Genomic DNA, 13451 nt, shown 5'->3' on the forward strand with positions numbered 1-13451 from the left:
AAATTCTAACCTTAAAATGGAAAATGACTGGACAACTATGTCAAATGTAACAACCACCAACAACTGCGTGTCACTAAAAGAAGACAAACATCCAAAGACACAGTTAATTAGTACAACAAGTTTTGACTGTGCATCTGTGTTTAGACTCTATGGTATGACCATGCATTAACATTTGGTGTAGCAACGCATATTGGTGTAGTAAGATGTACTGATTGAACTCTGACTGTCAGCAGATCATTGTATCTTCCTTGGTGAACTTTGTTTCTATCCACTGAACAGTGAAGGCTTCTACTTCTTGGGTTTTGATTTCCAGTGTCATGCACATATCAGTACCAGTGGCTAGGAGCTGTCCCTTTAAAGAGCCAAGAGCCTTAATTTCCAGCTTCTCCATGTAAATGATAGCTACAAAAGGCGACATTAGGAATCCCATGGCACATCCATGTTTTTGTGTGTAGACACACAAGTTGTTTCTAAAATATGCGCTGGTTTCTTGGCGCCAAACAAATCTCTTCTGCTTGTTGCTTTTCCTTAGCAGTGGTTTCTTAGCAGCTATTTGACCATAAACACCTGATTCGCAGTCTCCTCTGAGCAGTTGATGTAGAGGTGTGTCTGCCACTGGAACTCTGCGTGGCATTTATCTGGGCTCTAATCTGACGTGCTATTAATTTTTGATTTCGGAGGCTGGTGGGGGCGCTCGGATGAGTCATTTGTTTTGGTCATTTTTCCCAAAAGAAAAATGACCAAAACAAGGAGGCAGAGGGGCAGACACCTGACTTCGGGGTGTCATCCCAGGGTCCTTTTTTTGTATATTTTTATATATATAAATGTATGTATGTCAGATATAACATATCAGAGATCTATATGTCAGATATAACATATCTGACATACATAAGTACGTTAGACTGAAATATGCAGAATCCTGACAGTCAGAAAATGCTGTTTTATGCTAGAGCACAGATAACATATTTTTGAAAATCATGGACTTCTTCACAGTTTTCTGAAACTATTTTACAGTGTGTATGTAGGTGTGCCCCCCCCCCCCCCCGTGACTGTTTCAGTCCCAAAAGTTGGCTCACTGGTAACACACCTGCAGGCTGTGTAAGTGCTGTTTGACCAAGAAGGAGATCGATGGAGTGCTGCGCCAGTCACCTGACCTAAACCCAATTGAAATGGCTTGGGTTGAGATGGACCGCAGAATGAAGGCAAAAGGTGCTCAGCATCTATGGAAACACCTTCAAGACTGTTGGAAAACCATTTCAGGTCACTACCCCCAAGAGTGTGCAAAACAGTGATCAAAGGAAGGGGTGGCTGTTTGGAAGAATCTAAAATATAAAACACTTTTTTGTTTACTACATAATTCTATGTGTTCATTCATAGTTTGATGCCTTAAGTGAGAATCTACAATGTAAATAGCCATGAAAATAAAGAAAAACATTAAATGAGGTGTGGTCAAACTTTTGACTGGTAGCATATATGAACCCTTTTACATGTCCACACCCCTCCACACTCACGTGTTTTATGTAAGAAATATTTAAAAAGAATCTAACTTGCAGATTGATTTTCTTTGTTGTGCAATCACAACCACGGACTCTATAGCATTATCCAGGCAGCGGTACTACATTTAAAGCAAAGTAAATAACATGACGGATAAATAACATGTAAGTTTCATTTTTTTTAGTTGGTATTTCCTGGTTTATTACGTCATGATTTATTCAAACCAATCAGCGCCTAGTTCTGACCCAAATACGGAAGCAGCACAGACAACGGCGAAAGTAAAAGTTGACACGCTTTCTTGGGCGTGGAAATGCCGTCCAAAGGCTTTTTATAGATATTAATTATTATAACCACGGGAACATCACATCTTAATTAGTGCTCAAGATGTCTTCATCTTGTTTTCGCGTTGCACTTCCGCTTTGTTTTGCCGTTTTATCGGTCGTCCTGGCCATCAGCGGACAGACTCCCGGTAAGCTGTGAATGAGTGCGCGAAATAGCGAAATAAAAATCATCATGTCTCGACAGGATTGCGCACTTTCACGGCAGACTGCGTGCTCTTGTTTGTAGATGAGAAGAAAGGTAACGGTATAATGCTGACTAACAGCGCCCCCACCTGGCTCCTCTGTGTTTTTGTGTGTCTTGTGTAACAGCCATGCCGTCCCCTCTCCCCGCTGTCATCGGTTTGTGCTCTGTGGCCGGGATGGCACTCATCTTGAAGATAAAGGTTGAAAACCGGACGTTAAGCAGCCTTCTGAGCCAGCATGTAGCGGTGAAGGTTGTAGGCTGGCTGGGCAGGCGGCAGAGAAGGAAACTTGAAGCCGACACACTCAAAGTGAAAGAAATCCAACAGGAGACGCTGCTGAAGCGCTTGCGTAAAAACGCAGATACGTATTATGGAAGACAGTACGACTTCAGCTCAATTAAAGGTAAGCAGTGAAGTAGATGGCGTTAGTTTAGCAAGCAGGTAGTGTGAAGACGTTTGTGCTTATTCAGTGTTAACGCTTGGGAAGACCGGGGCGACACATTAAAGGAAAAAACTCGTGCCACCAGCTGCCACCAGACCCCAGAGTCCTTAAAGAACGGCAACAAATCACAACTTCATATTGATTTGATTCCTATTTTAAACGTGTTGCTATCCAAAAATAATTAAAGCTGCATCTACCTGTTCACTATTTTTATTGTTTTGTGAGCAAGTCAGGCTTTTTTAAAATTTATTTTTATTTTGTTAAATTTTGTCAAATTTATTGTTTTCAATGAACAAATTTCCCCGAGACATATTCAGCTTACAGGTGACTGAAACAGCATTTCATGTATTGAGTGGAATTTGGCTCGTTTTGTAGACTTAACTCCATGTGCTGATTTGTTATTTAGTTGTGCCAAAAAAAGTTAAGGGTTTAAAAAGTTAGGGAAATATGGGAGGGAAGAGTAATAATGCTGTAAGTCAAAATCAGCTTATTTTTCTCATGTTTTTCTCATTTTCTGTCAGATAATTGACACTGAAATCACATGTAGCCTGTACACCTGTAGCCAGATGCAATCAAATACAACTACCATCATTTATGTTTATATGTGTATTATTAAAGTTACATTCATATTTTTTTAGTATCACTCTTTTCAGTCCTGTACTACAACACCCTTAGTATTGATGTAAAAAGTACTACACTATTTCTATGATCATCTGAGATGAAAATTATCCTGATTACCACAGAGTTAAGATGCTTCCTTGTGACTTTCTCTTTTTCTTCCCCTCCACAATTTCTTTGCTTCACTTAAATCAGGGGTGTCCAAACTTTTTTCACTGAGGGCCACATACATAAGAATATAGGAGGGGCTGGGCCACTTACTAGAAATTAGGTATATAAACTTAACTTTAGTGTATTAAAGTTAGAAAATTCACTTAAAAGTGGTCAAATATGTTATATTGTTGAATATAATTAAAGACAAAACTGCCTTCATCACAGCTTTCCATAAATGGATCTTTATTGATTTATTCAGAAAAAGCTTTGGTAGATCATTCTCAGAACAGCAGCCTCAGATTTCTTCTTAGACAGAAGATTTACAGTACAGAGAAAAAACAATAAAGGGGAAAATGGGACGGGTACATTTCAAGTTTGTTATTTAAGTTATTAGGCTTAGCAACACACCTATTAAAACCGTTATCAACATTAACAGACTGAACTGGACTTAATAACAGGAGTGCATATAATTTTAGTAAATTATTCTGGTGAGTATCAGCTGCGCTGGGTATGTAAATCGGGCCATCCAGCTGCGGTGCTGATCGTACGCCACTCGTGCCAAAAATCCAGACAAATGTCACTTGATCAAGGAGCAGATCCTGCATCAGATGAGATCAGCTGACTTTGCGTGTGCGCGCGCTGTGCACAGCGGTGTGTACTCTGTGTGTTAACAAGAAAAACGCATATAAGAAAGTGGTGCGCAAAAGCAGGGTAGTGACAGAATTGATGCGCATTATTTATATTTGAAGCATGTGTACCTGCATATTAACACACGGGTACTGTGGAATATATTTTTTACTCACCTAAAGCGCTCGTGCTCTCGTCCACTCCCCGCAAAAAAATAGCAGCTGTGCGGTGTCTGTGGCATCGGTGCTCTCATCGCATGCGATGGAGTAAAAATCAAAAGCACAGCTTTATCAGACAGGTGCAGTTTAATGTTGGCTGACGAGTCTTCAATGCGTCGCACAACTAGATTTCTGGACATGCTGACGTTGTTGAAGTCCTGCACTTTTTCCAGGCACATTATTTCGGTGACTTAAACGAGGCCGTGTTTTATGAGGTCTCCATCTGAAAAACGCTTACCATGTCTTGCGATGAGTTGGGCGACCTCATAGCTGCTATTGGAGCCTTTTCCTGGACCTTTTGAGCACGAAAAAAATACTGTTGCTGACCCCGCAGGATAGCTACTCTTTGCTTTAATTTCTGCTCTCGCTCAGCACCAGTGTAGGATGCATAGGCCTGATGTTTGGTTTCGTAATGACCTCGTAAATTATACTCTTTCATAACTGCCACAGTTTCAGTGCAGATCAAACAAACACACTTCCTCTTGAATTCTTTGAAGAAATATTCACTCTCCCACCGTGTCTGAAATTTTCTGCATTCACTTTCTACCTTTCGCTTCTTTGGTTCTGCCATGTTTAGTAACTTGGGGTAAATTTCTTCTGTGATTGTACTTTTTGGTGGAGCAACTGCCTTGATCAACAGTAGCTCCCCCTGGTGTTAAAACTAAGAAGTGCAATACACCCAAACAAAAGTTGAAGTGCGGGCCATATTCTATTCTATTTATAAAATTACTTGCGGGCCAATCCCCGCGGGCCGGAGTTTGGACACCCCTGACTTAAATAGTTTTGATAGAGAAGCTGCTGCATGCTGTGTGTCTTGCTGGAGTGTGCATTTACTTGTGTCCATGGTTCACCTGCCTATGCCATGTGCACATATAGCAGCAGTATCATATAGTCTGTGGATGACAGTGTGGATTCTGTGAGGACCACCAACTCAATTCTGCTTGTTGTAATGTTGCTGTTTAAACTATTCACAGCAGGCCAGGGTATTAAATGACCCTGAGTATACTGGGAAATGTCCCAGTGTTCCCGATGGGCACGGACAATGCAGCAGGTCCTGAGAATTGCGATGCTGAAATTGGGGACTGTTTGATACTTGTGCTTAAAATAAGCTCAAATGATGAAAGATAAATGAGAGGTGTCAATACAGTTTTGATTTAAACCATGAAATCTGTTTATTTTCTAGATATTAAAGAATTTCAGGCATGCCATCCTATTACTACATACACGCACTATCAAGACCTAATCAACCGCATCGCAGCTGGAGAAGAGAAGCTCATCATTGCAGAGAAGCCATTAATTCTGGCCATGACCTCCGGGACATCAGGATCCAGCGCCATGCTGCTCAGCACTAAGGACACCAACACTGAGTTCTTCCTGCAGGTGAAGTCACTGCTTTATGATGATGATGGTGTAGCCCATGTGCTGCGCATGGAAATTTTACTAATAATACTCGCTGTGTGTTTCCATCAGGGAGTAACTGTGTGCTTAGATGCCATGCAGCAGGCATTCCCTGAGACCAAGAGCCTTCAACGCACCACCAAGTTCTTTTACACTCCTACTTTTCGGCAGTCTGAGGCTGGAATTCCCATCGGACCAAACTCCTCGACACCAGCCTCCTCACGCCACATCCTAAACCTGTACACGACTCCAGCACCTGCCTTCAAGGTACAATCAGCAAGCCTAACAAGTGGTCAGCCTTTGTGTGACCGATTCGGTAATAAAATCTTATGTTTCTTCAGGTTCCCAGTGAGAAGGACACGCTCTATTTGCATCTTCTTTTTGCGCTGAAAGATCCTAATGTGGGAACTCTGGAGTCCAACTTTGCCTCCACAGTTTTCTATGCCTTCAGTGCCCTACAGGTACCCAGTTGTTTGTCATGAATAAGTTACTTTTGTTGTTTTTATGTGTTTTTCTTTCTTTTTTATGTGAGTAGAGGCATAAAAACAGGACTTACTGGGAAACCGTAACGTATGTAAAGTAATCCATCCATTCCATCCATTCCATCCTTCAAAGAAAAGCATTAACAATGTTATTTCTTGTCTATTTTAAGAGACAACATTTCATTGAGCAGTAGCAGGCTGTTGTTGTCCTTCACATGTGCCTCATTTCGTTCTCACTGGGACATCATCTAGTAAAACAAGATGAAATCTTGAGTCAGGTGTTTAGCTCCCACTGACTGATTAAAACATTTGTGTTAATTGCTTCATGAATAAAGGCTTAGGCAAGTCGTTTCTGCCTAATATGCTCTCGATCTCATAGGAGCGTTGGCAGGAACTTGTGGAGGACATTGAACGGGGGAAAATCAGCACTGCTCTGTCTCTGGAGCCCAAAGTGAGGGCCAAGCTTGAAGCGCTAATGAAGCCAGACCCACAGAGAGCTTCCCAGCTCCAGGCCCACTTCCAGGATGGCTTCAGGGGGATTGCCAAGCGCCTGTGGCCTCATCTGAACCTGGTCCTGGCAGTGGACTCAGGCTCCAATCAGATCTACGGTGAAATGTTGAGGGAGAGTTACTGCAAAGGAGTGCCTTTCTACTCGCCCTTCTATGCTGCTACTGAAGGTAAGAGCCTTCATTTACATTTTTAAGCTGTTTAATTAAAAACCGTTGCAGTTGGGCATTTGTAGGGTTTCTATATGTGGATGAGGTCAGCATTTGCTCTCGTTATCTGTGCCCCTGCAGGTTTAATTGGGGTGAACCTGTGGCCTCAGGAGTCAGAAAGACGTTACTTGCTGTGCCCTCGCTCAATGTTCTGCGAGTTCCTCCCAGAGAGCAGCCTGGATGAGGAGGCCCCTCACACTCTGCTGATGGAGGAGGTGAAGGAGGGCGAAAACTATGAGCTGCTTGTCACAAATGCTTCAGGACTTTACAGGTTCGATTTCATCTACAAACAAATATAAATAACTGCAGCTGTATGTTTACGTCCTCATGATTTTGATGGGTCACACTGCATTTTAACATGTTCTAAATCTGGTTAAGGATCAAATGGATGTGTTCGTGTTTGATATGTCACATGTTTTCACTTGACACTCACCGGACACTTTATTAGGTACACTTTACTACTTTTTGGTTGGACCCCCTTTTATCTTAATTCTTCACAGCAAAGATTCAACACGGTACTGGAAACATTCCTCAGAGAATTTGGTCAATGTTGACATGATGGGAATCTCCCATTCCACAAACGCTTTATTGGACTGAGACTTTTGTGACTATGGAGGCCATCTGAGTACAATTAACCCATTGTTCAAGAAACCATTTTGAGACTTGATTGAGCTTTGTAACAGGGTTAATACGTTTCTGAGTGGCTCATTAGATATTTGTGTTAATGAGCAGTTGAACAGGTGTACCTAACAAAGTTGCTGATCAGTGTACAATCAGATTTGTCCAGTGGCTCTATATAACTGTCACTGCAATTAAAACGTAATATTACAACTATAACAAACTCTCATATTTACCTGTATATTTCCCTTGTTACAGATATCGCATCGGAGACATTGTAAAAGTTGTTGGATTTCACAACCAGTGCCCCATCGTGGAGTTTCAGTACAGGTACAGCATTGGACAGCCGTACAGTTTTTGTTATGCTGTGTGTGTGTATATATAAAGCATGACACGATACTTTCTCCTTGCTTCCATGCTCCATTAGACGAGGTCAGATGCTGAACGTTCGAGGAGAGAAAGTGTCAGAAGCGTTGTTTCTCAGTGCTTTGAAGAAGGCCGTCGCTCAGTGGCCAGGAGCTCAGCTGGTTGACTACTGCTGTGCTGAGAGCGGCATCCTGGGTAATATTTGTTCTTGTTTATACCCTTAAATCATAGAAGAAGTTTGAATATGATGCGAAAACTATTGAACCCTTTGCACCATATTTTATTTTATTTATTGTGGCATTGCAGGAGATACAATTGGTGGCTCGGACCCTCACTACCAGGTGTTCTTAGAGCTGAAAGGTGTGAGGAGGCTTACAGAGGAACAACGACATAAGGTAAGAGAAATCCTAATGAAGGTTCACCAACAGGCAGCATGTTTACAGTATGTCATTAAATCACTCTACCTTGTCTTTCTGTTTGGTGTTTCCTCTCTTGCTTCCCAGCTGGACATTTCTCTCCAGCAGGCTTCGGCCGTCTACAAATCCTTCCGTATCAAAGGCAGCATCGGGCCAATGAGAGTGCAGCTGGTGGCAGAGGGAGCGTTTAGCAAACTTTGTAAGCAGATGATGGCGTACTCGAGCACCTCACCCAATACGTTCAAAATGCAGCGGGTGCTGCGCAGGAAAGAATATGCTGAATTCCTTCTGGGCAAAACGATTTCCTGAGATCACTTACAGACTCTGTGATGATATTGGATGTTTTTTTTCCGTTTTAGTTTATTTATTACTGACTTAATGAAGTGTGCCTGTGGGAGATGTTAACCACGATGCATTAACTCTGATTTTTAAACAATAAAAATGCACTTTTGACTGTTTTTATTTTCTCAACTATATCTCTGAACTAGTGCCAAAATATCCCAGAAGTCTCATGTGTACAAAACCCCCAATTTAGAAGTTTCCCGAGTATTTCCAGTGGAAATTTTCTGGTGACACCAGCACCAGAAAATCTTTGAGCTGTATTTAAATGTAAGCTTCAGTTGCCATTCCTCAATAAATTTCACTTCACTTTTCTCCAATGTTTTTTTTTTTTCTGGGCAGTTAAAGGAAAAGCAAAATAACATGCAGTTAAAATTTTTCATTTTTTATTGGAGTTGCTTAAGCTTTCATTTTATACCATCTGTTACTAAATGTTGCACCATCTAATGATCCCATTTTGTGAAATTACCTGTGATGACTAAAGCAGCATTTGGCAAGATTTAAATCTGGTACACTACTGTTACGTGGCTGAATTTTGTGTTTTTGGTCCCTTTAGTATTGTTAGACAGCAGTCACAGCATGTGCTGGTGAAGGTAATTATGCTATTTTTAGCTTAGTTAATTATCTGACATCATATGGTTGTTGGTGGAAGTCATGTTTTTTAGGTGGTTCTCTTTCAGATTGTGCAGATTTGGCCAGCTTCTAGTTTCATCTTAGAATGAAGTGGACCCGTCAGACCAGAAGAGCTGATTACTGGTAAGCATCCTTGGCCTCTAGACTGTAACTGATGATGCTCATGAAATCAAGAAAGCCTTCAGTATATGCCTACTCGCATTGTTCACCACCTGTACAGCTTATTTCTTCAGTTACATCATGAACAATAGTGCAATAGGAGTGTCAGGACTTTGTTGTTACCACTAGAGGGAGCTAGTCTAATATTTAAGACATGCAACATAATGCTGTCTCCCACAGGTCCAGCATTTAACTGCTTGTCAGCCTTAACTGAAGCAGTGAATTCTTGTTGATAGCTCTGACTGTGAGTGCTCTCATCTGAATTAATATCATCTTCTTATAAATAATCAAGATTTTGTAAAAAGGGGAGCAGACAAAGAAAACGGAGAAAGCGCATATTTATATGTCTGTTGACTAGACTAATCCTCACATCCTTATTTAATTCTGTGAGATTTTCTTGTTGCCATCTTTAGCCTCAAAGAAAGTCTGAGTCTGAATAAGCCCCGGTCTGAGCCGACTGCTTCTCTCCTGCAGGTCGATTCGTTCACAAAGTGGGCTAATATTTTTAGAAACGCCCCATTTCAGCAGAGATTTGACATCGTTCTCGCTTTATTTTGGCTTCATAATGCCTCAACTGTATATACAAGTGTTACATTTTGGCTTAAGAAAGCTGGCAAACAGCAGTGCATGGAAGAACTTAAAACAATGTGGCACTAGTTTGATTTCAGGCCTTTTTCTTAAGTATCCACCTAAAAAAAAAAAAAGGTTAGTTTGTGTGTATTTCACAGTTGTGTATATGAACAGCATTATTGGGGTGGTTTCACATTAAACTGTATTTCTTGGCAGGTACTTTCATTCTTCCCTTTGCTGTTTATTCATTCCAGATTGCCTTCTATCTCTTCTTGGTTGTTTACTTAGATGGCTTGTGTCTTCCTCTGCCTGCCGTCCTCACACGCCCAGAGGATTTACAGACACACAAACGCTCAGAGCCCGCGATCACACATCTGTTCTCTCACAAGTTAATTCATTGTAAACAGACAGATTTGAGAAAGGCAGGCTTGACTTCTCAATGGGATGCAGGGGGGAAGTGTGTTGAAGTGAGAGAAGGGATGCTGCGGGATGTGTGAATCGGCCTGGCTGCTGAGTTTATCTGGCATACAATTTAAATCAGGATTAGGTTTGTGGATTTTCATTCAAGTTTAGTAAATTACAGTCAGTTCAGTCAGCAGAATATTCAAGGAATTGATTTTCAGATGTTATTATGTGCATAATTAAGGGGCCAAAGTGAATTTTACAAGCACGCCAGCAGTTCCCTTAAAACTGAGAACTATGGGAAATGTAGTTGGGGATAATATTTCACCTGACCCTCTGTGCGTCACTCTGTCACATTAGACCGAGGAGATGATCGTGAGCATGTTTAATGTATTAGCCTCTTTATTAGTGACAAGCAGCGACGGATGAACTACAAGAAGAAGGGACAATGAGATGTCATTAAAAATAGAAAACAGTGAATGGCTGCCAAGGCTTGAATAGGATCCGAGAGAGGAAACAATCCTCTCTTAAAAGCCTCCAAGCTTCTCTTTTACTTTCACTGTCTTTTTTTTCTCCACCTTTTTTGTTTCTCCTCCAAATCCAGCTCACCTCTGCTCCCAGCAATTAACATTTAATGTGTTTGTGGTTTTGTTTAATTATCCCCTAAAATACCCACCTTCGGTGGATGTAACAGCTTTCATCTCTTCTCTGATGTGGCTATTCTCAGAAGTCTGCAGCTGCTTTCAGAAATGTTAGTCAAGATAAAAACAAATGCACTTTTTTTTTTCACTGTGAAGATTAAAAATGCAATTTCTGGTGAGAGGAAACACCCACACTGCTGCTGAATCTGCTAAATCTTTCCAAGATTACCAGCCCCCACAAGAAATTTCTATTATATTTCTTTCCTCATCATTTTTGTTTACTTGACTCCCAATCTGCATAGAGCCGCATTTGATGGATGGAGCAGAAAATATGTAGGGAAGATCTCATTCTTTTTATCTTATTTTGCTATATTACTGGGTATTATCGTGTATGTTGTAAGTCTTTTGAGTCACAAAACAGCCATAATAAAACATTCTTGAAGCCTATTGACTTCTAATTGGAATATGGAGGATTGTAGGATTTATTCTAGGTCTTTCTCTTACTTCTTGACAAAACAAAGCAACTGTAGGGTTTCATTCGGCACCTCATACATATACCAGTGATTTAAAAAGTACTGATGAATGTGCTAGTTAAGTAAAAATGCTGAAAACCTCCTTCTAAATTAAAAACATACCGATCAAAATACGATAATACAGGCCTATAATATTAGCCGCATGACCCCCCAAATAACCCCTAATATTAGGTTTCAGGTTCAACATTTAATATTGATCACATTAATTAATAGCAATGGGTCGTCTTTCCCCGATTACTACAATTTTAATGAGATTGATTTTGACAGGATTCTTCGAACACGGAGGGGAGATGATTTATCTTCCTGATGAGAACGTTCACTGTCTAGAGGTATTTCCCCTCGTTGGCTAAGCCGTATTGCTTTCTTGGGTCAAAGTAAGTTAGGTTTGGGGGTTTTGGCATCGCGTTGTCACGAAAAACATCTCCAGGCTTATCCTTTTAATCCGCTCTTAGCGGCTTTTATCCCAGAGTCTTAACTCGCTCATGGATACTCCACAGGGGGTGACAGGGCAAAGGCAACCAGCCTCATTTTTAATAGTCAAGATGGAAATAAACAAAAAAAACCCCTCTAGGAATGGTGTTTTGAGGCTGTGCCTCCTTTACTCTGCAACTTGGATAAAATAAATAAATTAGAGGACTTTGACAGTCTCCCTTTAGCCAGGCTCCTCTGACAATACAGCACACAGTCCAACAGAATACAAAAGGCTTCGTTAACCGATGTGCAGGTAATCCATCTTTCCTTGCTTTGCAGACATGCCCACAAAAGCCATGTGCTGATAGTACCACTGCTGGGTGTGATGGTGCTGTCAGATCCTCCCTCCCTCTTTCCTCTACCTCTCCCTTTCTTCCCTTACTCTCTCTCTCTCTATACCCCCACCACAGATGAAAACAGGTCCCTACAGAGGATGCCTGTATCTCATTGGCTGATATATCACCGGAGCGGAGCAGGAGTGAGGGAGAGGGAGAGTAGCGAGGAGGGGAGAACGCTCAAGAAGATGCAACTACTCCCCCACAGCATCCTGACACATCACTGAGCATCACTGAAAAGAGGTGTAGACACATGCTGTTATTTTTCGTCGCACAGATTTGCGGTCCTCTTTTAAATGGAAAGCACTACGCACTTGGAGGATAACTTCCTCCACACTGCTGCTGGGATCGGCGCTCCGACTGAAAGGTGCAGACAAGCAACAGCTGGGCTCACTGTTTTGAAGCTCTTCGGATCTCAGAGTCAGTTGCACTTGATCCCTTCGTCAGCTGCTCGTGACCGTGACTCTTAATTTCTCCTTTTCGAGACTGCACCCGAACCTCTGCATTGTTGGAGTGAGCTATTTTAGTCCTCCCAAAGCCACGCTGTTGGTTTACTGAAAAGGCATCGCTCGGGGAAGGGTGGCAGCATTTACTGTAAATGTGCATCCCTGCGGCTGGTGCCAGAGAGTCACCCTCAAAGTCTCACGCACCTGCTGAGACTCCCTGGAAGCTACCTGCTGTGCCTTTGGGATGGTGTGACCTCAAGCCAGCAGGTGACCTTCCTAAATCGGGGTCAAGATGCCGGTGATGAAGGGCCTCCTGGCCCCACAGAACACCTTTCTAGACACCATCGCCACACGCTTCGATGGCACACGTAAGTGTCCCGTGAGGCTGAGCTTCTCTGATAAGTGCTCACTCTGTGACCTGGTGGTTTAGGTTGCTGACTTGGACTTTGCCTTATTTAAATCTATTGTGAGGTTATTTGTCTCCTCTTTTCTTGTTAGTTTTTAAAATACAGCTAATAAACTAAAGTAATGGAAGTTTTGTGGCTGGCATCAAATCAAATGCAGACTTCTGTGCTGTGTTTTCACTGTGAGAGACCCCACTGCCTGAATTAAAGTTTGTTTCTCTTCATCCTCTGCTTTAAACTTGGGCATAACCTGGATTCAGCTCTTCTCAGGTCATCACAATCAGTACAAACATCCTGACTAAAATAGCATCTGCTGCTGGTTCCACTTGAATAAAAAAAAAGAAAAAGTTTGCTTGCACTCGACAGCTCACATTTATTTCACACATTTAGCTTCACAGTAGCCGAGCAGCCATTAGGCAGCACTGCCATTTTTGCTTAGCTCGTGCC

General features: G+C 41.8%; 2 protein-coding genes across 3 annotated transcripts in view; both read left to right on the forward strand.

Annotated features, from left to right (window-relative positions):
• The first annotated feature begins 1759 nt into the window (after positions 1-1759).
• Positions 1760-8725, forward strand: ghdc (GH3 domain containing). The gene is made up of 11 exons (XM_063481990.1): positions 1760-1963; positions 2145-2420; positions 5259-5455; positions 5546-5740; positions 5815-5934; positions 6335-6632; positions 6753-6942; positions 7548-7619; positions 7717-7850; positions 7962-8050; positions 8159-8725. Exons 1-11 carry the CDS (start codon positions 1879-1881, stop codon positions 8378-8380), a joined length of 1878 nt encoding a protein of 625 aa, XP_063338060.1. The 5' UTR covers positions 1760-1878; the 3' UTR covers positions 8381-8725.
• Positions 8726-9105: 380 nt separating this feature from the next.
• The window catches only part of kcnh4b (potassium voltage-gated channel, subfamily H (eag-related), member 4b), a 43187-nt gene continuing 38841 nt past the window's right edge, over positions 9106-13451 (forward strand). Inside the window, exons 1-2 of one of the 2 annotated variants that reach the window (XM_063482985.1) lie at positions 9106-9166; positions 12230-12968. In XM_063482985.1, the coding sequence (XP_063339055.1) occupies positions 12893-12968 (76 nt within the window). In that variant the 5' untranslated portion in view covers positions 9106-9166; positions 12230-12892. Of the gene's footprint in view, positions 9167-12011; positions 12073-12229; positions 12969-13451 lie in introns of those variants that run through there. The other variant, XM_063482984.1, reaches the window with a different exon arrangement.

This window comes from Pelmatolapia mariae, linkage group LG8 (genome assembly GCF_036321145.2).
Source record: "Pelmatolapia mariae isolate MD_Pm_ZW linkage group LG8, Pm_UMD_F_2, whole genome shotgun sequence".
Classification (NCBI taxonomy): Eukaryota; Metazoa; Chordata; class Actinopteri; order Cichliformes; family Cichlidae; genus Pelmatolapia; species Pelmatolapia mariae.